A 23,740-nucleotide genomic window follows, 5' to 3' on the forward strand; every position below is an offset into this window, starting at 1 on the left:
TATGCTGAGGCCATTCGGACCCCTCCCCCTGGGCCCCGCTGGTGTCACCCAGCCCGGGGCCAGAACTGCACGCACCCTGAGAGGTCTGCTTGTTCAAGGGCTCCCTGTGGAGCTGGCCCCCATGAGGGGCTCAGGAGTCGCCCCCTCCTCCACAGAACCGGCCAGCAGGAATCTCCCCCCGGTGGGACCCCCGAGTCACCAGCCAAGCAAAGCTCCGTCCAGCTCTTTCTCTTCATAGCTCCCCTCCTCCCGCCACCTGGGTCTCCACCTCGCTCCTCTGAGGATGCCGAAGACAGGTTCTTAGGCTCGTTCCCCGCACTGCCAGGCCTCCACACTTAACTTCCCCGGGACTCGCCAACGCACCCCAACAATTCCAGAAGAGCCCCTGCTCTCCAGCAGCCCTGCTCCACCCTGATTCGTAGTGACCCCTGAGCGCGGGGGTCCATGCCATCGAAATCTCCGCCATGACTTTCGTTAGCCACTGGCGCGCTGTTTAGTCCCCGTGAGTTGGAAATGGACAGGCGGCTGGTCGTCAGGTCAGCCGCCGCGTGTCTAAGGAGGCTGAAAAAAGACAACGGCCTCTGAGGGTATCCCAGGGTCCCCCCCTAGTTCTGAAGACTGTGGGAGGAGCCGGCCAGCCTGGAAAGAACAAGAGGCAAGGGCAGCGATGTCCGGGTTGGTTCGGCTCCAGCGCACTCAGGGCGTGGAGAGCTCGTTTGCTCAGCATGGAAAGGACGTGGGGTGTCAAGGTCCAGCTGTGGCTCTGGGCTCAGGCCAGGCGGTGAGGTTGATGAGCAAGCGAGTCCTCTTCCACTTACATGTGAGAGAGTAACTTTAAAAACTCTGTCTTCCTTGGCCTTGCCTTCTACTGTGCAGAGACCAGAGGAAAAGGCCACCAACAAAGCCAGTGTGTGGTCACTTGACAGCCACTACACAGCCCGGAGCGGACTGGGGAGTGCTGTCCCCCGGCCCCTCTCCCCTGCAGTAAGGACAGTGGCACACGGGCCAACGTAAGGCAGCACTTCAAAGCAGCGTTTCCCGAACACAAGGCTATGGCTAAGCCTCCACATGGTTAAAACAGGTTTTCAGAATAGCTTTCTCTGGGGGTGGTGGGGGGGCGGGGAGCGGTCACGGATTACCAAGGCTGGGAGGAACCAGTCCGATCCCTTTCTGGGTGTGGCGTCCTCTATAACCATGGAACTCAATAATCTCTCAACCCCTGGCTGGAAACCTCCGGAGGCTAATAAGCTAACCATTTTGTGTATTCATCCAACAACTACTGACTTACAACTATGCGGTGGTATTGTTCTAGAAACAAAGCGTATAGATGCGAACCAAACAGACAAAACCCCTGCCCTTGCGGAGCTGATGGTGTCCTGAAACTCTTGGTCAAATAGTGTGATAAAATCTAAACACATTAAATTATGTCTCTACTTTCATTTAATTAATCCCACAACCCTAGCAGAAAAGAAACGAGGTTAGTTACGCATTCCCCATTCTTGCTGAGATGATGCTGACTCCCAGAGATGACCACTTTTACTAAGAATTTAAAAGCCAGAACTTCATCGACTTAATTAAGCTCTTCCCTCAAATACATGCTAATTTTATTCTTCAATCAAAAAGGAGAGATTTTTTGTTATAGAAACATCCCTACAGAATAAAATATCTGGTTAGCCTTATGCGCAGTCACCCAGTAAGACCAACAACGCCATGACGATGTTAGCAGTACTTTGTGTATTAAATTAAGCAAGAAAAACCTTCCAACTGTTTTGCTTCTGTCATAACTATCATCATTTACGCAATGAAAAATGTTAACTTTTTCAGTGCAAAGTTCAGGCGTCGAGCCAATTCTCCGCTAACGTCAGATCTACAAATCTGTAACTCAGTGTAACAACGCGTGTAAAGAAGCTACACACTAACAGGAAGCATTTGCTGAGCCCAGAGGAACAGACGTAAAACCGAATACGGCGTTTGTTTACCTCCATCTGCAAAGCTTCGGCCAGTCCCCGGATGGCGAACTTGGACGACGAGTAGGCGGTGAAACCGTACAGTCCCACCTGCCCCGCCTGGGAGGACAGAAAGACGATCCTGCCCACCCGGCGCTCCTTCATGGTGGTGATCACGGCTCGGCTGGGGTACACGCTGCCCAGGTAGTTGACGCTCATTAGTCTCTGTGGGGAGCAAAGAGCCCATAAGGCGTGCGCAAGGTCAAAGCCGCAAGGCAGCGCTCGTGGGAAGTCGGTCTGCTCGCCGGGCTGCAGTTCCTCCCTGTGGCCCAGCTGACCGGGCTCAGCGAGCCTGTACATGAGCTGTGATGCTCAGGATCGATGATCCGAATGTGGTTTCGATACAGTCTTGCATTGTCGCAACGACAGCAGTTGCGTCTTTGCTGAAAAACGCTGACAGCGAGCCCACACCCGGACTTGCCTGGAACAAGGCAAGTGACCGAGAGGGAGGAGGCCAGAGGGACCCTGGAAGCGGCGTCCCCCCACCGCCTGGGCTCAGGGCAGCCCGGGGACAGAAGGCCTTTTTGTAGGTGTGGCTACGGCCAGAAGGGATGAGGTAACAACGAATAATGCCTGGAGCGAGGCCTTGCCACCAGAAGAGAGGCACCGAGCTTTGGGTTAACGGTCCCCCTTTTTCGAAGGCTACTTCTCACGGGGAGCAGGGCCACTGCCAACAGTGCCTGTCAGCGGCTCGAGCTCCGGAGCTGGTCTCTGTCCCCTCCTGCCGCCACCCGGCACCCGGGGACTGCCCAGCACCGTACCTCCATCCACTCCCAACATCACCACTTCCTGCCTTAACTACCCCGCCAGCGCCTAAAAGTCTTCCTGACACAGCAGGCAGAAAAATCCTTTAAAAACAGAAGCGCAGATCACATCGCCACCCAGCCTAGCTTTGTAAAATTCTCAGGGGGTTTGGAACTAACATCCAAACTGCTGACGGTGGCCCTGCCCCACTCCACCCAGGCCCCAGGCCCCGAGTCCTCCCCGCCTCGGCCCCCGCAGCCACTGGCTCCCCCCGTGGACGTCTCTTCCCCGGTCTCTTCGGCCCCATGCTTCAGGTCCCAGTCCCCGAGGCCGGGTCTCCCACCACACCACCTAACGGAACCCCCTCGGCGCCCTTCCTCCTTCCTGTCCCTCCCACAGCACGTCCTCTGGCCCCGAATCTCTGCCGATCTGCCAGGGCAGCGCCTGGCCCGCTGGAAGCTTCCGATCGGTGGCGGGCTGGACGCCAAGCGGAAGGACGTCAACATCCACTAAGCGGCCGCCGCGCGCTAAGCGTCAGGCGGACGTTATGCTACTTCATCCTCACAGCTCTGGGGGGCTGTACGTCCTGTCCGCAGAGCTGGGAGCCGAGCTCTGGGGGGCTGTACGTCCTGTCTGCAGAGCTGGGAGCCGAGCTCGGACGAAGAGCTGAGGCCAAAGGAACGAGAATGTTCTGCCTGGGCTCACGCAGCCAGCGAACGGTCGGACCTGCAGCCGCGAGAGCTGGGATTTCAGACTGGTTTAGCCTGATGCCAAAGTCCGTCTTTTTTTTCCTGCTGTGCCGGGCGGCTGGGGAACAGAGAGCAAAGTCGCGGGGGTGGGGGCGGGTGTGGGAACGAAGTAAACTGTGATTTTTTTTTTTTTTTAATAAAATGAAGAAAGGAAGGGAGGGAGGAAGGGAGGGAGGGAAGACGGGAATGGTGAGAATGGGAGACAAAGTTAACGGCAAAGTAAGTTTTAAAAGATTAGAACTGTGCGTTTTTTTACGTTTCGACGGGCTTCATGTTACAGGTATTTTACTTCCTTCTTCTCGCCTGCTTCACACCTCCTCGTCACTGACACTCACACACACTCATCCGCCTGCTGTCGGACACGCCTTCTTCTGTCCTTGCTCACAATTGTGTACCCCACAAAACCATTCCCTCAATTATCTGCATATTTCCATCCGACCCACAGTCCCTGTAGCCTCTGTCCCCAGGCAGACACGTCCTGCTTCCCGAGGTCCGAGCTCCACAACTACACATTTATGTAGTACAACCAGGCGACCGCTTCTACCTCGACCCTCTCTTTGCCCTTCGCGTTCAGTCAAGGTGAGTCTTGCGTTAAGAGAGCGGATCTTAAGTGTTCTCAATTTTTTTAAAAAAACGATACCTACGTGAGGTGATGGATGTGCTAGTCGACTTGATCGTGGTAATCATGTCTCCCTCCGGGTCACCTGTCACACACCTACACCCTCCTCCTCTTTCGCTGGCCACCTACTCAGGCCTTCGCCTCGGCACTTCACACCAAGATGGCTACTACAACTGTCTTCCCCAACTGACTCTGTTGAAATAACCTTTAAAATCTCCCTTGGGTTACTCACAGATAAAGGTAGACAGGTCAAGACAACTGTCTTCCTATCTAGTTGATAAAGGAGCCTTAAGACAACTCGAGTCCCGGGTAAGGCACCGCTCTGCTTCTATCCACATCCTGACTGGACTGTAAGTCAGAGTACGTGGTGCGTTCCCAAGTCCACCAGAAGCAAGACGTCTGAGCTACTGCTGCAGCCACCTCCTCTTCTGTAAAAGGGGATGCAAGGTCACTCTGCGGAGCCAAGTGCCCAAAACCCACTACCACGATGAAGGCTCCACAGAGCACTGAGAAAAAGGTGGCTGATGCCGTGTCAACTAAAAAGAAAGTTCTGCACTGAAAGACTTCAGACCTGATGTCTTTTTCCTCGGGGCTGAAATAAATGCCTAAGGGAGCTTTCCATGGCAAACCTCTTTAAAACTACAAGCATAAATATGACGCCTTATCTTTTTAGTCTTGATGTGAGAATTCTTTCTAAAGAGTCTGCTCTTCAACATTTTGGTTTTTCGGTGTTAGAAATACTGACACTTGACATGAAAATCCAGTCTCTCTTGGCGCACAGAGAGCTTTCTTCGGAGGGATGGTCATGACGCAGGGACCAAACCCTCGTCCAGCCTTCCTCTCGTCTTCGAGAGCTTCTATAAAACCTGAACGTGCTTCACCTGTTTCATTCGCAAAGCCTTTCTCCGTAGCCTTGCATTACTTTTAGTGTCTGGGCTACCTTGATGAGCAAAAACCACATTTTTACTTACTTCAAAAGTGCTAACTTCAAGATCTTCAAATTTTCCCGAAAGTGACATTCCTGCACAGTTAACAAGCATGTCCACTGGGCCCAGTTTCTCCTGTGCCTAAAAAATTTATCACGGCACATATCAGTAAAGAGAAAAGAAGAATCGTGTAGCAACAAAATCAATGCCAAACAATAAAATCTATAAAACTATTAAAACGATCAGGAAGTTTACTAATTCCAAGCCACGTGGCAAAATCATAAGAACCAATCGAAAGGCACATAAATTAATTCCAATTAGCCCAACCTCTTACTTGTTTTATGACATTCTCTACTTGGCTGTAGTCTTGAGATACGTCAACTGATATACAGAGCACCACCTGATAGAAAGAGAAAATACAATTAAAGCTATGCAGGTGACTGAAAGTACTTTTAAAAGACTTTTTAAAAATTAAAGTCAATTCTCTCCAAAAGATAGAGTCCACTCATTAATGTACAAATTGCACTGTTTGAAATCTGCTGACAATGCAAGCAGTACAGTCTAATTTTCTTGGCAGTTTTCATAAAAAAACGATTCTGAGCAAACTCAAAAGCAATGTTGGCCAAAGGGCACAAGCATTCAGGTATAAGGGAAGTTCTGGGTGTGTAACGTCCAGCATCGTGAGCATTATTAATACTGTGCTACTGAATACTTGAAATTTGTTAAGAAAGTAGATCTTAGGTATTCTCCCCATGAAAAAAAAAAATGATACCTATGTGAGGTGATAGATGTGTTAAACAACATGATTGTGACATTTCACAATGTCGATGTATATTAAATCATCGCACTGGATATCTTAAATACATACAATTTTTATTTGTCACTTATACCTCAAAAAGCTGGAAAATGAAAAAAAAATGTAAAATGTTTCTCTTAAAATGCCACTACTGTACAGTGACAGGAAGTAGGTCAGTGGCCACCTACGGCCAGTCACGGAGGACGGAATGGGCTGCAAGGGCCAAGGCCGCCCCTGGTCTGGGTTTCTGTGGTGGGTTCGCAAGTGCCTACATCTGTCAAAAGCCACTGAACTGGAACCTTTTAAATGGGTGTGGTTCACTGCATATAACTTCTATCTCATAAATTACATAAAGAATACATACATTATAAACACATTACATCTCAGGTTATTAATCTTAAGTTGTTAAGTATCTATATAACAATAAACCTGATAAACAGGTTTAAAAAACTATTCCCCTTGGAGCAGCATCAGAGCCAGGACGGCTTCAGTGGGTGGCAGAAGACGGAAGCCAACATCCACTCCCAGCGGCCGCCTTGGCTTGGTCCCCCCTGGGGGGCTGAGCCATGGGACATTACCCTACGAGACCAACGGCAGATCTGGGCCCGCGGGAGCTGAGCTGGGAGCCGAGTCGCATTCAGTTCACGCCGAGGTTTCCTTGAGACCCCTGCCTCTGGACTGACCAGGCCACTCAGCAGAGCCTCTCGCGGAGGTGTCGCCGAGCCGAGCCCCAGAGCCCACTCGGCACGTAGCGGGCCGTGCCCAGGGGTGCGCAGCACGGGGCGGGGTCGGGAAGGGCTCGGCCTGTGCCTACCACGGAAAACGAGCCCGCTCAGCCCTTGAAAAGGAAGGAGGAAAAAAGGGGAAAAACACATATATCGGGGCTGACTTTGACAGAAACATATGAAACGGAATCCGGGACCACGAAGAGGACGAACAACGGGATTTCGTTTAATCTCACTTTCTGGGTGATGTTTTCAGAGCGGAGCTCAGAGCCCTGACAGAGGAATGTTCTGTGCTCCCAGGAAGGCGACTGAGAGAAGTGGAAAGGTGCTCTTGACCTCTCGGCCTCTGCGTGAATTGTCCTGTGTCGACGCTGGCCGCCACGCCCAGGGGTGGACAGAATGTGGCGGGTCAGGGGGCGCTAAGGACCTGACGACGCGCCCACGTGCGGCTGTGGCTGCGGGGTGGTGGCCACGGTGCAAAGGGCACGCACGCCACTCGGAAGGCCTGGCTTCCAATCCTGTCCCTCTGTCAGCTGAGGTGCAACAGGGTGTCCAAAGCTAGTGATGACCAAGACCTGTTCCAGGTCTAAGAAGCCGGAGTGTGAGAAATGACTCTGCAACGGGGAGGCCCAGCAATAAAGGGAGACCAATGGCTGCAGGGTTTTCAGGCCGGAAGCCGTACTCGGTGCAAGGGACCCTATGCGAGTGACCAAAATTCCCGAGAAAAGGAAACAGCCGCCTTCGCAAATGCAACTGGACCTTTCTACACTTGAGGACTCACCTTTGGGTTGTAACCCCCCATCGCTGCATAGAAAACAGTTTTTTCAAAAGGGAGCAGGAATCATCGTATTATTTTTTAAACTTAACAGTACTGGGTCACTGACCACAAGTGAAATTCCAAACCAAGTGTGTTAACAAATTACCAGGAAAAAAATGCCCACAGGGCACTGCTTATGCCAAGTGGTGTGACAAGCCCGTTCTGGGCCAGCTCTGATATCTTCCCACATGACCTAACACCTTCCGATAGGTGAACAGGGGGCGGGAGGAATGATGAGGTCCCTAGCAGGCAAGACCGGCCGTCGGCCACAGCATTCGAACTTTATGGGTTTTAGATATTTCCTTCTGTATCAGAAGTTACATGAATGTGAAAAGAAAAAACGGGGCGATCTGCTGAGCTGGCAGCTTTCCAATGTTGGTGGGCTTCAGAGAAAGGGGAACAGGCAGAGGCCACAGGAGAAGAGAAAAACTCACAGACGCGCATAAGCGGGTGTAGATGAGGGCTCTACCTGCAGCATCAAAAGCAATAGCAAAAAAAAAAAAAAAAAAACGCTAAAGAACCTAACGATCTCTAAAATATTCTGGAGAAGAAAAGAGGCAATTAAAAAACTATAATGAAATACCATTTAAAACCCATCAGAAAGGCAGAAGTTAGACAGTCAGCCAATACTAAGTGTTATCAAGGCGTATGGGGTAACAGGAGACCCCGGCCGCTCGGCTGCGACTGTAACCACTTAGGTGAGGCTGAAGACATGCGTGCGCTCCACTCAGCAATTCCACTTGCAGGTGTATTCGTGCAAAACCAACCAGCAAACAACCTAGAAACAACCTAAACATCTACCAACAGTAGAACTGATGACTAAAAGGTAGTCTATAACATACAAGACTATATAGCGGTAAAAAAAAATGACTGAACTATTTTACTTTATGCAGCGACGCAGAAGAATTTAAAAAAATTGTATTGAGTGAAGAAATCAAGTTGCGCACGAATCCATAAGGAATGACGCCACAAAATCCAGAGAGAGAGAAAGCAGGTTAATGTTTGCCTAGGGATGGAAGGAGTTCGGGGGGAACGGGGAGTGACTTAATGGGTATAGACTTTATGGGATGATGAAAATATTCTAAAATGAATTCCAGTGATGGCGGTGCAACGTTGTGGATATATTAAAACCACTGAATGGTATACCTTAAATCAGGGAACTGTATGCTCGGTGAATTATATCTCGATAAAGCTGTCAAAAACAATGATGCAGAAGTAAACGACGTACTATTTACGGTCACATACATTTATGGTCGAATTATAAAGAAAAGCAAAGGAAGGATCAACACCAGAATCGGGCTGGGGCTCCCCCTAGGAATGACGCACGGGAGGAAGCTGACGTGGGCTCTCAGTGGCTTCAGGGCCCCAGTGAATTCCATTTCTTAAGCTAGGCGATAAGTGTGTGGTTATCAATTTGTTATCATGTTTTATAGTGAAATACATACATACGCACACACACCATTTTATTCATTAAACCGTTCCATAACCAAATAAAAAAATTTTAATGCCCTTTCCCTCTTAAGAGTTTTGTATAAAGTTGATTTAAATAATTAAAATAAAATCATTTTCTAGTAAAGCACTATTATTTGGTCATTTGTGTGTGCATGTGTGTGTCAGAGTCTATACATTTTTGTAATAATCTGAAAGTCTGGACAACTCAAACAACTTCACCTTTTAAAAAACAGTCTAGTATATATTTTAATTTGGAAAATCTTACATCTTTCAATGAACTATTCATAGTTGAAGTAATTCTTTTTTTCCCGCTATACAACTGTGTCGATTCGTACAGAAAATGAATCAAGAAGATAGTGATTTTACCTGTTTATCATTAATAGAGTGTTTTTCAATTTCTTTCTTTGCCTGCAGCAGCCTGTCCTAAAAACAAAAGAGAACAATTAGCTCTAGCGACTGTCTGTCTGCTTGTTTGTTTAAAAGGAGAGAAAAAGCATTTATCTGTACAAGTATTTAGTAAGTCCCAGAAAACACACAAGACCGCATAGCGATGGGCCATGGTCTTAAAAAAAGGAAGAAGCTGTCGAGCATGGTAAGCTATGGCTAAGTGACAGCAAGTTTTAAAATTCATTGCATAGAAAGATGACAGAAAAATCAGTGAGCTTCAAATCCTAATTAACAGTATGACATGCTGATGGTTACCTTATCAATTCTAATCAATGTTTTGATCTGACATTATTTAGATGATATAAAAGAAGACCCATATGGATATGCAATGCTTCCCAAACTTAAGGACACACATGAGCCCACATCAAGAATGTTGTCATCAGGAATTGCCCAATATTTTCCTCCTCTGCTGTAAAACCATACACGGTAAAAATCACTTTTTAGATAGACTGGGGAAACCTATGCCTGGCTACTCTCAAAAACACTCTGAAGACAAGTGAAGTTACCCACATAACTGAGTAACTCTTCTAAGGTCTCAGTTTTACTCGTTTCACTCATTTTCAAGACGACAAATATCAGTTTACAGCATCTTAATGTGCTCTAAGAGCTGTCATTTACATTCATCCTCACGGCAGAAGAGAAAAGGGGAGGGCAGTCCTTTGGACAGACACGAACGTGCCTATAACAAAATGACATCGTTCTATTGATAAGACACACACAACTTAACTTTATCGAGATCAGGATAAAAAGCTTCATCGGAAGATAAAGAACTTCTTGATGCCGGAAGGCGGGTCTGGTCTTTCACCTCCAGCCCAGCGAGGACCTCAGAATGAGCTTGAGCCCCTGAAACCTGGGCCTCCTCTGCCTCCTTTTTCATGCGCCTCATGTCAAATGGTGGCATTGTTTAAGTCTCCCAAAATGCGGTTTTACTAAAGCTGTGTTTCCTCTCCCGTAAGGTGGTGTCGATGCCAAAGCAAACTCACCGTGAGAGAAGTCAGGGTCTAAATAAAAAGCTAATTCTGCCTTTCTCGATTTTAAAAAGAAGTCAGGGACATCCAAGCCTAATTCTCTGTCGTTATGTGAACACTGCCATCGCCGGGGTCCTGCTCACCTGTGCACCCCCACCCAAGCAGGCACCACACCACTGCCGTCCTTTCGCAAGGGGGTATCCGAGTCCCCAGGGGCGGAAGCCACGCCCGCATTCCCATTGCTCCCACCAGCCCCGCTCCACGTCTTCATTCAACAAATATGTTCTGAGCACCTGCTACGAGCCACCTGTGCCAGCCACCTGTGCCGGGCACAGAGCTACCGCAGGTGACAGCATAGCCCCGGCCCCTGCTCCCGCCCCGTGGAGCAAGGGCGCTCCACGACTGTTCATGTGACCACAGCATCACCGCTTCGGGCCATGGAAGCAACTCTGGCAAGAACAACAGACCCCGAGTTAAAAGGAAAACAGACCTGTGTCAACGTGACCCAGAAAAACACATGTTTTGCTAAACTGCTGGGGAGCAGTGAGATCCCTCTGTGGGGTCTGGGTGTCACTAGAGATGTGTATCATGTCATAAGCAGATTAGAGAGAAACGCCAACACGTCCTGGGGGACTCAGGTATCAGTTCCACAATCGCCTCTGTGGGCCGCCCCTCCCCTCCCCCACGGCCAGGTGTGCTGCTCAGCCCGCCCTGCCCATCGCGGGATCCGCAGCCTCTGCGCTGTTGCCTAATAGTTGCTGGCACCAAATAAATCTCTGTGGAGCTGGCCTGACTTCAGTGACGAAGTCTCTGATGTGAAATAACCCGTGGTTCAGGAATGACACCTCCCACCGGCGACTGGCCGGATCCCAGCACAGGCATCCATGGTACGGACTCTTTCGCTAATTAAAGGTTGAACAAGTGGGTTAAGTAAGCACGTACCTCATTCCGCGCAACCAGAGTTATAAATGCTCCTTGTTTGTAGCACTCGATAGCAATGCACTTCCCGATGCCACTGGAGCCTCCCGTGACCTAAAAAGGGGGGGGGGAACCAAACTCAGGACTTGGAATTTCCCTTCTGTGGGAAGTTTATTTAGAACAATTAGGATGGCTCTAAAACCCAGTTTGCAAGAACTAGATTTTTAGCTGTCGTAGCTTCTTCGTCCCAGACTTAATGAATGGGACAAGTGCAAACGTGAAAGCCTGCACTAGCGGCAGGGGCCGTGACGGTCCTGGGTGTGAACTATAAACTGCACACCTATAGTATGTTTCTGAGTTCAATGGAAGGAAAGTGCCCCATAAATCCAGCTAATAAATCGTACATTAGCCTGCCTTTGAGTCCGAATCTACAGAATCTCATTTCCTTACTGCATGGCTACGCTTCCCATGCATGGCGAGCTCTCCGAGAGACTAAAAGGGGGCTTCTATCTTGACGTCTTTCAACGACGGCTGCTGATGAAGTATTATACGATCACATGGAAACCCTGAGACGCACGGCTTTCCTCCCTGCATACGCTCCTCCTCGCCATCTCCGGCTCAGCCGCGCCCCCCGCCCTTCAGCTGCGGTCTCTCTCCCACCCTGGGACGGGCTTCTGCACCCCCCTTTCCCCCGCCAAGGAAGCTCTCCTCCCCTCCTGTGCATCTGGCTGGCACCCACTCACCCATCGACACCCGGCTCAAACACCCCTTCTCAGGCGGGCAGTCGCCGGCTGCCCCGCCCCCACCTCGACCCACTTTTCCGCTCGGCACCCTTTTGCCCTTTAGTTTAGGCCCTCACAGAATCAGCCACGGACTTCTCTCCCTGACGACGTCAGCCACGGCCATGGCTCCTATCGCTGCCCCATGAACTTGACCGAAAATGCCGGCTCTGCTTCCTCTCCCCTGCTGTATTCCTAGCACTCAGCACAGCACCCAGCATACAGGAAGGACTCAACAGACACTTAACTTAATGAGACAAACGCAACATTACCTTCCTAGTCATTTTCCTGATGCAAATTACATAATACGGGCCAGGGGAGGAGTAGGGGGCTCAGTGCTCCTGGAAAGATGCATCGGTCCTTCCAGGGTACACTACCCTACCTAGAAAATAATTAGGTCGTAACGTCTAATGTCAGAAACTAAAAGGCTTCATGGTATTGCTTTACATAACTCTATCAAAATTTAACCATTTCCCTATAGTCAGACAATTAGATTATTTTGAACATTTTACTGCTAAATATTAAACATGCTACAGTGAAAAATCTCGGCCCCCTCCCATTTTAAAATCCCCAGGATGCCCCTCGCACACAACATTCTGAGTCCCGACGACACTTCTCTTTAGCCTAATCTTTCCGACATTGAACTTTCTTTGGAAAACCTCAATTATCAATTATCTACAGGTCACTGTAAACATATACCTGTCGCCTAGGCAAATGGTCACCTCTGAGGAGGTGTCCGCTATCGAGATATTTCACAGGTGGTTTTGGTTTATTAATTTGCATCAGACATTTCAATTCCGTAGCAATTCTCAGGACCCCTAAAAATGTTACGGCTGTTTATGATGTCGTTTCTGCTTAGATGTCCCTCCACCCAACAGCCCCCATGTACCTGTTTCCAAATCCTACCGATCCTGCAGAGGCCAGTTCCAATGTCCCCTCCTCCAAGAAGCCTTCCCTGACAATGTCACTCAGTCTCATCCTTTACCTGTCACTTTCTACTCTGCGCACATTTATGTACATGTCTTCGCCCTTTGCCAGATTACAAGTTCTTGAAATACCAAGTCCAGTTTATCTCCCTTATTCCTAGCACAGTGCCTTGCATAAGCAGCTGCTAAATAAACACCTGCCTACATTAATTTACAAAATGGTATATGATACCATTTCTCTGAAAGATACAATGACAAGAAAACTTGTAAGTAAAATTTTACATTAATTTACAAAATGGTATATGATACCATTTCTCTGAAAGATACAACGACAAGAAAACTTGTAAGTAAAATCTCCCTATTTGTTATTCAATAAATTAATGAAAGTTGAAGTTATGAGGTTATTGAGAAAATGTATAGGTTGTAAAGTGCTATGTAGATATTAGCTATCGTTATTATTGTTCTTTTCCTGGACTATAATAGGTAAACTAGCCGTGTAAATTTAATGCACAGCAAAGAACTATTCCACGCTGATGACTTAAAAGATTTTTCTATAAGAACAAGAGTCAGACTCCAACTTTTAGGTCATGTTCCATAGGAAACCAACCTTCCGGTCTAGCCAGCTAATTCTTAAAAGGCATCTAAGAATATACGTAAGCCAACTCTAGTCTATTATTCTGTTATAAGAAAACATAAGAGATTTTCATAATGAAGAAAAATGGTAAATATGTATTGAGTTGTCTGACAATTGGTAAACTGAACCCAGATATAAGACACTAAAGATGATAGTTTAATTTCCTTTCTTTATCGCTCCCTCTTACTATTAGCTGCAAATGTTTACGTTACTAACTCTTTAAGCACACCATGCGCCTCTTATAGAAGGCAAGAGGGGGTGGTTTGTTACAAGGATGGCTCCCAACCATCTCTAAAAAAGGGAGAACTTGATTTTCCAGTACTCAATTAAACAGCTTGGTAAAATCCAGCTTATTAAATAAATATGTGCCCTGTAAGACTTCTGCACAGCTTTACCACTGTAATTAGGGAGATAACACTAGGCTAGAAGAATTGTTCTAAAAATGAAATAATAGTTACGACCTAGTCTGTTCACACTTTCACTTAAGCAGACATTCTAAACACTGGCTCTGTCTCCTAACACCACCTGGTCTAGTCCTAACCCATCTCAAGAAAAATAACTACACTTTCACTCTCCTTATGACATTAGAAAAGACAGATGGTGACATCGTGTGAATTATGCATGTCATCCTCACATTATTTATAATGGCATATTCAAACTGGATGGTGAAAATAAATTCTTCTTGGTCTATCTATCCCAACAGACTTGTTTATCACCTTGCCTGCCCATGGCCTGCAGCACGATGGAAGGACCAGAGTCCACGTTAAGTGAAACTCTCGTATAAAAACTGACTGCATTTGGCTTTATCTTTTTCCAAGTTATGCTCTGCAAATGTAAGGTGTGAAAGAACCCAACTTTGAAAGCCATGCTTTTGCGACAGTTCTCTTGTGGATGTGGCACTTTCGAGATTTAGCATGGTTGCAAAGCTTTGCTTCTCTGTCTCTCTCTCTCTCTCTATGGATTTACATTCGCCTCCTCATCTACTTTCCACACCAGGAACGGCAGGAGTTGGAAATATACTGATAGCTTTACCAAAGAGAAATGAAAGAAAATACCTTTTCTCATTCACAAACGCTTGTCCAGATTTAAAGCACACTAAATGACCGTCCTATCCTATCACTGCGCAGTGGGGAGGACCGGACCTCGGCGAGACTCGAGTGTGTATGTCACCTCGGGCACCAGGATTTGTGCCGCCAGCTTTAGTAACTAGCTCTCCTGACTCACAACCTCGCGCCTCGGTCGGTGTGCACCGGGGTGGGGAGATCCAAACAGGAAAACGGATGGGAAAGCCACCGCGAATGGCGAAGCGCTGGGGGCAGGTAAGGGAGGCCTTCTCGCTCAGTCTAAGACAGGTGCCTCACCTGAGAAAAGGGAGCTCTGAAGACATGAGCTTCCGGTTGGAAACAAACCAACCCCATCCACATCCCCCTTCGTTCCTAAAGCACCACCCAGGTCGGGTAGCCCATCCCTGGGTCTCTGAAATGAGGACTGCACCGAAACGGCAATCAGCTGACCCCGGGCTGACGCCTGAGCTCGGGGAGAGAGAGACAAGCAGTGTAGACGAGACAGAAGCGTCCCAGCCCCGCAGGCCAGGGCCGCTCGTGCCCCAAGAGAGCCACTTCCTCGACCCCTCCGGCGGCTCCCCCTGCCGCTCGCACAGGCCGTCACCGCCCGCTCCCCGCTGCCTCGGCCGGGCCCGGCGGCGGGGACACCCTCCTCCCCGCGCCCCGGGCCCGGGGGCGGGGACACCCTCCTCCCCGCGCCCCGGGCGCGCCCGCGCGGTCACCGGCCGCGGCGCCCTCCGCGAAGTTTCCCTCTGCCTCGCTGATGCTCCGCCGACTCATGGGGACGAACACTGAGGACAAAAACAGCCGCCTCCCGGGGATGCCCCGGGGACTGCGGAGCGCGTCCCGAGCCCCGGCGGGCAGGCGCCGTCCCCAGCAGGCGCCGCTGTCGCCCGCCGCCCCGGGAAGCGCGAGGCGCGGGTCCCCGAGGCCGGCGGCAGGGACGGCGGCGGGGTGGCCGGCGGCAGGGCGCCCGCCGCGGGCCCGGAGGCCACTCACCACCACGTGCGCCCCGGGCAGGGCGAGCGGCTTGGGGCTGATGAGCGGGGACAGCATGTAGAGCAGCAGCAGCAGCACCATGAGGACGGCGGCCAGGAGCAGCAGCATCGCTCGGCCGGGCCGGGGCGCGCGGGGCTGGGCGGCGCCGGCGGTCACGCGCGCGGGACGCGGGGCTCCGGCGCGGGGCGGGGCGCGGGGCGGGGCGGCGGCGAGGGGAAGAGGCGGCGCCGCGGCGGGGCGGGGCGGGGCGGGGCGGTGCGTCCCGCCGCGGGGGGCCGAGGCCGGCTCGCGGGGGCCCGCGCCCCGCCCCACGCCAGCTCCGCGGCGGCCCCGCGCGGCCCCGCAGCCGCCCCCGGGAGCGGGGCTCCCGCGGCGGCGCCACCCCGGGGCGCCTCGGCCCGCGCGCGGCGACGCCGCCGCCGTGCGTCGCGGGCGCGTCTTAGGACCGCGGAGAGCCGGCTCCCCGACCTTGCGGAGCGCGCGCCGGGGCGTGCGGTGCCGCCTTGTCGCCGAGCGTCGCGGCCCGAGGCGCTTGCGACAGTTCCAGACGCCGGCGGCGGGGTCGCGGGACCCCGCTGGAGCCCGGGGGCCCCGGCGTGAGGCTCAGAAACGCCCGCCTCCATTGCACGGAGGCTCGGCATGCTTCGAAAATGGTCACAGCCCACTGTCGCTTTTCAGAGGACCGGGCAAACCTGAACGTGGTGTTTTCAAGATCGCCCGGATAATTCACTTTCGATGAGCTCAAAGTTCATCTTTTCTACCAAGTCAAGGTGGCTTGTTTAAAAAAAAGCTCGAAGTCTAAGTCACATCCTGATTTAAAGTGCATAATAAATGTTTGTTTAAATATAGTCAGAGTTGTGCAACCATCACCATAACCAATTTTAGAACATACGGTAAACCTTCCCCACGCCCAAAAAGATCCCATTCTGTTAGCAGTCACTCTCCCATTTTCTCCCAAACCCGTCTAGCCCCAGCGATTGCCAATATTTCTGCCCCTAAAGATTTGCTTATTCTGGGTATTTCATATAAATAAAACCGTACACTAGGTAGCCTGTTGTTTCTGGCTGTTTTTTCACTTAGCATAATGATTTCAAGGTTCATCCATGTACAATGTATCAGTATTTAATTCTCATCAACAATTACATTCCATTGTATGGAATACAATTTTTATCCGGTTGTCAATTGAGGGACATTTAGGTTGATTTCACTTTGGGGCTATTATGAATGATGCTGCTGTGACGTCATGTACAAACAAGTTTTTGTGTGGACATATGTTTTCATTTCTCTTGAGTATATACCTAGGAGTAGAATTGCTGGATCTTGTGGTCGGAAAAACGGGTTCCATAGCAAGTAACCTCATAGGGTGATCTGCTCGTAAATTCCTGACTGGGCAGGTCATGGTGGGAAGTCATGCCTCCTGCATGTAACTTGTTTAGTAAAAGGCTTATCTTTGCCTTAGGCAAGCCTTGTCTATTGTTTCCTGTTCATCTAGGTTAACACACCTGTGAAGGGTCTTTTCAGACCCTTCCTTCTAAAATGTTACCCCCCGGAAGGGAGCAAGAGTCTCAACTGTCCTGTAATCCGATGCCCACCTTGCTTTCTACTACCTCCTTATCTTCTGTACTTTCCTCTTTAATTCCAAATGCATCAAAGAAGCTGCAAACTGTCATTTCTTGGAAGCTCTTATCGCAATGTATTGAGATCTTGTCCCAGTCGTATCCTCTGTTTGGCTCAAATGCGTTGTTATAAAAATTGTCTACAGATTTGGACAAACTGTTTTTACGTAGACAATTTTATGGTAACTCTGTTTCACGAGAATGGACAGACTGTTTTCCAAAGGAGCTGCACCATTTTACATTCCTGCCAACGATGTAGGATGATGGTTCTGATACCTCCACATCCTCACCAACACTTATCTTCTTTATTAATTATAGCCTTCCTCGTTGGTGGCAAGTGACATTTCACTGGGATTTTCACTTGCAAAAAGCACGTATTTTTTGTTTTGCTTGCTTCCTTTTTCCTTTTTGTCCTCGTGTTTATAAATACTAAGGAGCTCAGGAACAAAGGGATTGAGCTGTTTTTCTTCTTTATTAAGTCATTGCCCGGAGTTAGCCAAACTGCAAGGTTTGAGGGTGCCGTCCCCAAGACTTCTAACACCAATTGTAAGTTGAGGGGTTCCCAAACCACCTTCAGTTTTGATAATTCTCTAGAAGGGCTCACATAACTCCTGTTTGTACTCATGGTTATGGTTTCTGAAAAAGTCAGCTAAGGGAAGAAGTGCACGGGGCAGAGCCTGGAGAGCTCCAAATGCAAAGCTTCTGTTGTCCTCTCCCGTGGAGTCAGGGTGGTGACACTCCCGCCATTGGTGTGTGACAGTATGCATGAAGTATTGCCAGCCAGCGAAGCTCATCTAGTGTCCAGAGTTTTTATTGGGGCTTCATTACGTAGACATGATGGACTGATACCCCTTGTGGCTGAACTCAGTCTCTGACCAACTGATAGTGTGTGATACAAAGCTTCCACCTAAATCACATGGTTGTCTTTCTGCCATGGCCAGCCCGCTCCTTAAAATCTAGTTCAGTCAGCCCTCATCTAAACAAAGACACTCCTATCAGGTGTGACATAGATTACCTCCCAAGAGCCAAAGACAAAGGTTAGACCTTCTCTTTGGGCAAGGCCAAATTCATCATGACACAGGCCACTGCCTGGCCTCTGTCCAAAGCTCTCCAGCAAAACAAGCAGACATCTAACATTTGGAGGAGGCAGTGTGGAGGAGGAGGCTCTTTTGTAGGTTTGACCTTGCAATAGATTGTGATATTGGCATCGCAATGTCACTGATGAGACAATGCCGGTGTTACACTGCATCACTCTATCAGATAGAAAAACAGAAAGTTGAGGTGATTTGGAAAAAAGGAAAGAAGAAAGAGAAAAATATGGCCACAGCACCATCTTCCCCTGTGAGAAGAGCTCGATAGTGATACCAGCATCCTTCCCCCAACCCTCCTCCAGATCTTCACAAAAATTGGAAGACTCTGTCTGGTGGGGACTTTTCCTTGGTCCCCCTCATGCTGAGTGTGAGCACACACTCGTTGGGGCACATACGGCAGCCCTTTGTGCCTTGATCTCCCCCTCCCCTGTTCTAACTGCCTGTTCCAATTCTCTATTAGACCTTTACTCTGAGGATGATACGCAACGTGCTATGTCCATTGGATGTGGCATCTCTCTTTGCTCATCGTTGGACCTACGGGCTGTAAAATGTGCTTCCAGGTCTGAAGAAACATAACTCGGAGGTCAAAACTGGTGAGCTATCTTCTGGCTCAGTCCTTCGCAGTATTCTGAGCCTTGCATCTATCTCTGGGCCTGCAAAGCCGAGTCCAGACCATGTCTGTTCCTGTCCAGACTCCTCAGTAGGGCACTGGGGCTGGCAGCATCAGTCTCTTGCCTGCTCCGTGTCTGACCTTCCCGCTGAGGAATCTGCCCCATAGCTGTCTACAGCCTCTTCATTCATCCTGGCTGACAGAAAAGTTCTTATTGACATTTCATGCCCCAGAGGAACAAGAGGACTGTGTCTAGAGCTGTTCCATCTCTGCATTACTGCAACCCTGGTAAACCACCCATTTTTATGGATCCAGGTGGCCACTTCAAGTGAGCACATCAGGATATCCAGCTGTTGGTTCCAATGACCTTCCAGTCCTGGGAAGAGGTTCTGACGACGAGAGACATGCCCTACTTTAATGCACCCTTGAGTTTCTGTAGTGATTACCATATAGCCACGCCACCTCCCCCCCCACCTGACACACACACACAGGTATTTCTTTAATGGCTGCCCTGACTAAGACATCATGCCATTGAATAATTTCACATTTAACTCATAAATGTTATGGAATCCGTACATTTTACTACTTTACTAAGCCTATTTTTCATAGCAAGAAGGAAGCAATGCATTGATTTACATCCTGGCCCAAGCTCCATATCAAAATAACTACTCCAGCATGTCCAGACATGACAGGTGCTCTACGAAAGGTTAAACAACACGTCACGTATGTAGTCAAAGGAATCCTTCCTAGTTTTATAAAGCTCATAGTTGCTTGTGTTTGTCAGCAATGAAACTGGAAATAAAGAATTTTCTTTCATATCATGTTAAAATTGCATACATACTAAAAGAATTGCCCATTATTGCCAATATCTGCGCATTCACCAAGTTGCAATAAAAGGAATGAGCTAGCTTTACTTGTTCTGTGAATTGGTATTCGGTTCCTGAGTGTTAAGTTGTGGTTTATTGGAAAATGGTCCTTTAGCTACTCTTTCAATGCAGACTCACGTAACATCTCCACCTGACATCTGTCACAGTCTTTCGCTGATGTCTTGGCAAATGCATATGGGTTTCTAGCCTTAGCCAAAAAGAGTTCTACTTTTAAAAAAAAATCTGCAAAGCCCTAATGTTCACATGTGCTTCTAATGGATTTATAATTTAATCTTCCTTCAGGTTAGAACTGCCTTCATGTTCTTTTGGTTTTGAACTTATTTCTTGATAGTTCAATATAAATTCCATTTGTTGTGAGGTTTTCATTGTTTCATTAGACAGTACACCTCCTTAATGATGACACTATGGGATTAGCACTTCACTATCAATTATGACTACAAACCAAAACATATTTCAAATAAAATGAATACAAACATTTTGGTGTTTATTTCTTCATAATCACTCCATCGTCATTCTTGGTATTAGTCGTGACATTTAGAAATCTTTGGTTTGTGTTTTGTTTTACCAAAAAAAGTCTGATTAAATTCCTGTTACTTCACGAATTAGGATTTAAAATAATAATACAGATTTTACTTCCATACTTTAGCTTATAATGTAAAACTCTTAAGTTAAATCAAAAGAGACAGGCTCAAAACTGAGGAAGAAAGGGCAACTCTTATTACAGAAGAACTGCAATTAACAAACGTAACAGGAATGAGGGAATTTGAAAATCACCATTAGCGCACCAACTAATAATTGCTGCTGTAGGCAAGATTGACACTGAGTGGGTAAAAATTTAAGGAGAAATAAGATAAAGCATCACCTCAGTGAATCTTCCCCCAAATATTTATCAAATACGGTGTGACTTTAACATATACCCACAAATTCTTTGACTCGCTCCTTCCTGGTGTAGCTTAATTTCCCTTTCCTGTCTCCCAAGGCTGGACATGAAAAGTAGCTTCTAAAGAACAGAATGCGGAAAGAAAAAATAGTAACTTTACAGTGGAAAAACCAACCAGACATCATCTTAATCAGATGATCAAGTTCATTAACATCACGGTGAGTAAGACTCGTTGATGTCATGTTCCCTGATTTGCTGAGTCGGGCCCATCACCTAGGGGGGATTCTTCCCCCGAATCCATAACCTTAGTCTAATTAAGAGAAGACATCAGACAAATGTAAATTGAGGGAAGTTCTACAAAACATCTGGCCAAAACTCTTCAAAAAAAGTGTCAAGTTCATGAAAAACAAGGAAAGACTAAGGGGACACAGTAGTTTAAAGGAGACGAGGAGACTTGATGACTAAAAGCAATGTGGGACCCTGGATTAGATCCTGAAACAGAAAAAGGATATTCGTGGAAAAATTGGTGAACTCAAAATAAAGTGGTCGTTGGTTAGTGGTATCGTGCCGATGTTAATTTCTTAGTTTGACAGTTGTACCAGGGTTCTATGAGATGTCGGCCTTGGGGGAAGTCTACGAAGACTGCACAGGAACTCTCCATGTTAATTTTAACTTCCTCTTTGGCCAGTTCTGCTTCCTCTGCCTTCTGTTCACAGGTGCTGATCTGTAATAGACATCTTGGCCCCCAAACTCCACCTCCTGGTGACTTCTGGGGAACGCAACTTGTAACAACATATGACCCAACCCTCACTCCAGTTTCCCTTCTCAGGTATTATGAAACCCAGGTGTAATTTGTACTCTCCTCAAATTCTTTGCGTTTCAATGATACAGAAGGCAAAATAAACCTGGTCGGATTGTAGACCCAACTAAAAAATAAGCTCACTTTTGGTATAAATCAAGAATCATTCAGGAGATCCAAAATGATGACTTTGTTGCTACTTGTAGTCCTAACTGGCCCTGTCAGAGAGAGCTCTTTTCTAAAAATCTGTTGTGTAAAATATGTGTGGCTATTAATTTGCTAGATTTAGCAAAGAAGAACCCTAGTTAAGTAAATTTGACTTTACTTCTTGTAACCCCAACTGTTCTTCCAGTCCATAACCACTGCAGGACAAGGTGAGGTTGAAGTGACTGAGGCACTTTGACTCAGGTGCAAAGTTTAAGGAGAGGCCAAAAAAAAAAAAAAATCAGTAATTAAGGTAAATAATATTTTCAGACAATTTTTTAAAATAAAAATTAATGCAAAAAAATTCATGACAAAAAATGTCAAATTTGTTAGAGGCTGTCTTAGCGTGACCGACTAAATGAACAGCAGAGGTTCGTAATGGGGTCACACCCCTACCGCCATCACCCTAAGGCAGGCTACCACCTCATTCTTGATCTACATAAATCGCGATCGTACCATTTTTTCCGATGTTAAAAAATGGCAAATATAAGTCACGCCCATTAGGATGGCTATTACAAAAAACAAAGAAACAAAGGAAAAATGGGCAATAACAAGTGTCGGTGAGGATGTGGATAAATTGGAACCCTCGTGCTTCGCTGGTAGAAATGTAACAAGGTGCTGTCACCGTGGAAAACAATGTAGTGGTCCTCCAGAGTGAAGCGAAGAATGGCCGTGTGATCCAGCAGTTCCACGCCCAAGAACTTGCCCCCAAGGAATTGAAAGCAGAGACATAAATGGATCCTTGTACACTGATGTTCACAGCAGCATTACTCGCAGCAGCCAAAAGGCAAAAGCAATGCCAGTGTTCATTAGCAGATAAAATGTGGTATTACATAAATGAAATATTATTCAGCTTGCCATTAGTGAGTGCCCATCATTTTGACAGCCCTGAAAGTCACAGAAAAATTATCAAAGGGCTTTGTTTACTTTGTTGTCAAACCCATCGCAGAAGGAATCTTTGAGAACTAATGTTCTGTCTCTGAGAAGCGAGGTGTGTATGTGTGTGTGTGTGTGTGTGTTGTATTAAGCTTCTAGATACAACACCTTGGAGATTAACAGCTGTTGACAGCAGACAGCCATTCTGATTGGCTGGTGCTGTGCCCAGGCCATACCATTTGGCCTAAGACATCATACACTGTAATACCAAAAGGCTTTTACGTTAATCGTGATGTGTAGTGTCTTAAGCTTAAGTAATTGCTTCGAGAATCCACTGAAAATTTTATATAAATCTTTCAGAAAATAGGATAAAAGCCTTAAGAGTTCTGGCAACTTTCCAAGTTATGAACACCATCCTGGCTATAATGGCAAGGCATTTGAACGACGTGGGTATTCTTTGACATAGGAATGGTGTTCATAACTTTGTGACTAAAAGAACAGTCCCGTGACCTTGTTCTTAGGTTATCTGTGGGTCTGCGTTAAGCGCTTGGGAAAGAAAAATCATGGATTCCACCACGACGTGTTTTTTAAACTGGGTCGAAGTAAATTAGACTGCAACCTTCAGTCTAGTCTAATTTACTTCGTTGCATTGCATTTGTGTTATGCGGGGGTACGTCTGCATGATTTCTAAGTTGTGGACATCACGGGACTTCCGTCTCTCATCCCTGTGTGTGCATACTTCAGGAGGTATGATCTAAGAATAAGGGCACAATTCACACTAATAAAACCTCAATGTCATTATCACACCCAATATATATATATATATCAACATTATCTGTTATCCACTTCATATTCATATTTCTTCAATTATCTCCAAATTGTTTTTTACGGCTGTTTTTTTTTTCTCAAACTAGGATCCAATTAAGATTCACATATTGTACCGGCTTTTGTGTCTTCGATTTCTTTTAATCTAGAAGAGCCTCCGCCTTTGTAACTATTTTTGTTTAATGGCATTGACTTTTTGGAGAGACCAGGCCGGTTGTCTAGCAGATGCCCTATATTCTCTTTTGACTGATTGGTTCCTCGTGTTTTCAATTTCTCTCTCCTCTAAATTTTCTGTAACCCATCACGTCTATGGCTTGATTCGGATTACAAATTTTTGGTAGGAACACTTCATAAGCGTATTTCGTACTGTATCCCTTCAAGTG

At 47.5% G+C, this 23,740-nt stretch overlaps 1 protein-coding gene and 1 long non-coding RNA gene across 4 annotated transcripts in view; one reads left to right on the forward strand and one right to left on the reverse strand.

Annotated features, from left to right (window-relative positions):
* Positions 1-15,722, reverse strand: part of KDSR (3-ketodihydrosphingosine reductase) — a 28,880-nt gene extending 13,158 nt beyond the window's left edge. Inside the window, exons 1-6 of one of the 3 annotated variants that reach the window (XM_016132723.2) lie at positions 15,570-15,721; positions 11,192-11,281; positions 9,201-9,257; positions 5,379-5,444; positions 5,090-5,185; positions 1,980-2,171 (exon numbers count right to left, since the gene is read on the reverse strand). In XM_016132723.2, the coding sequence (XP_015988209.2) occupies positions 1,980-2,171; positions 5,090-5,185; positions 5,379-5,444; positions 9,201-9,257; positions 11,192-11,281; positions 15,570-15,677 (609 nt within the window). In that variant the 5' untranslated portion in view covers positions 15,678-15,721. Of the gene's footprint in view, positions 1-1,979; positions 2,172-5,089; positions 5,186-5,378; positions 5,445-9,200; positions 9,258-11,191; positions 11,282-14,867; positions 15,148-15,569 lie in introns of those variants that run through there. The other 2 variants (XM_036230104.1, XM_016132724.2) reach the window with 2 other exon arrangements.
* Positions 15,723-18,762: 3,040 nt separating this feature from the next.
* Positions 18,763-21,477, forward strand: LOC107503914. Its single transcript, XR_001595336.2, has 3 exons — positions 18,763-18,869; positions 20,753-20,871; positions 21,370-21,477. It is a non-coding gene; the product is annotated as an uncharacterized LOC107503914 (long non-coding RNA).
* Positions 21,478-23,740: the final 2,263 nt, after the last annotated feature.

Source organism: Rousettus aegyptiacus, unplaced genomic scaffold (assembly GCF_014176215.1).
Source record: "Rousettus aegyptiacus isolate mRouAeg1 unplaced genomic scaffold, mRouAeg1.p scaffold_m13_p_12, whole genome shotgun sequence".
Classification (NCBI taxonomy): domain Eukaryota; kingdom Metazoa; phylum Chordata; class Mammalia; order Chiroptera; family Pteropodidae; genus Rousettus; species Rousettus aegyptiacus.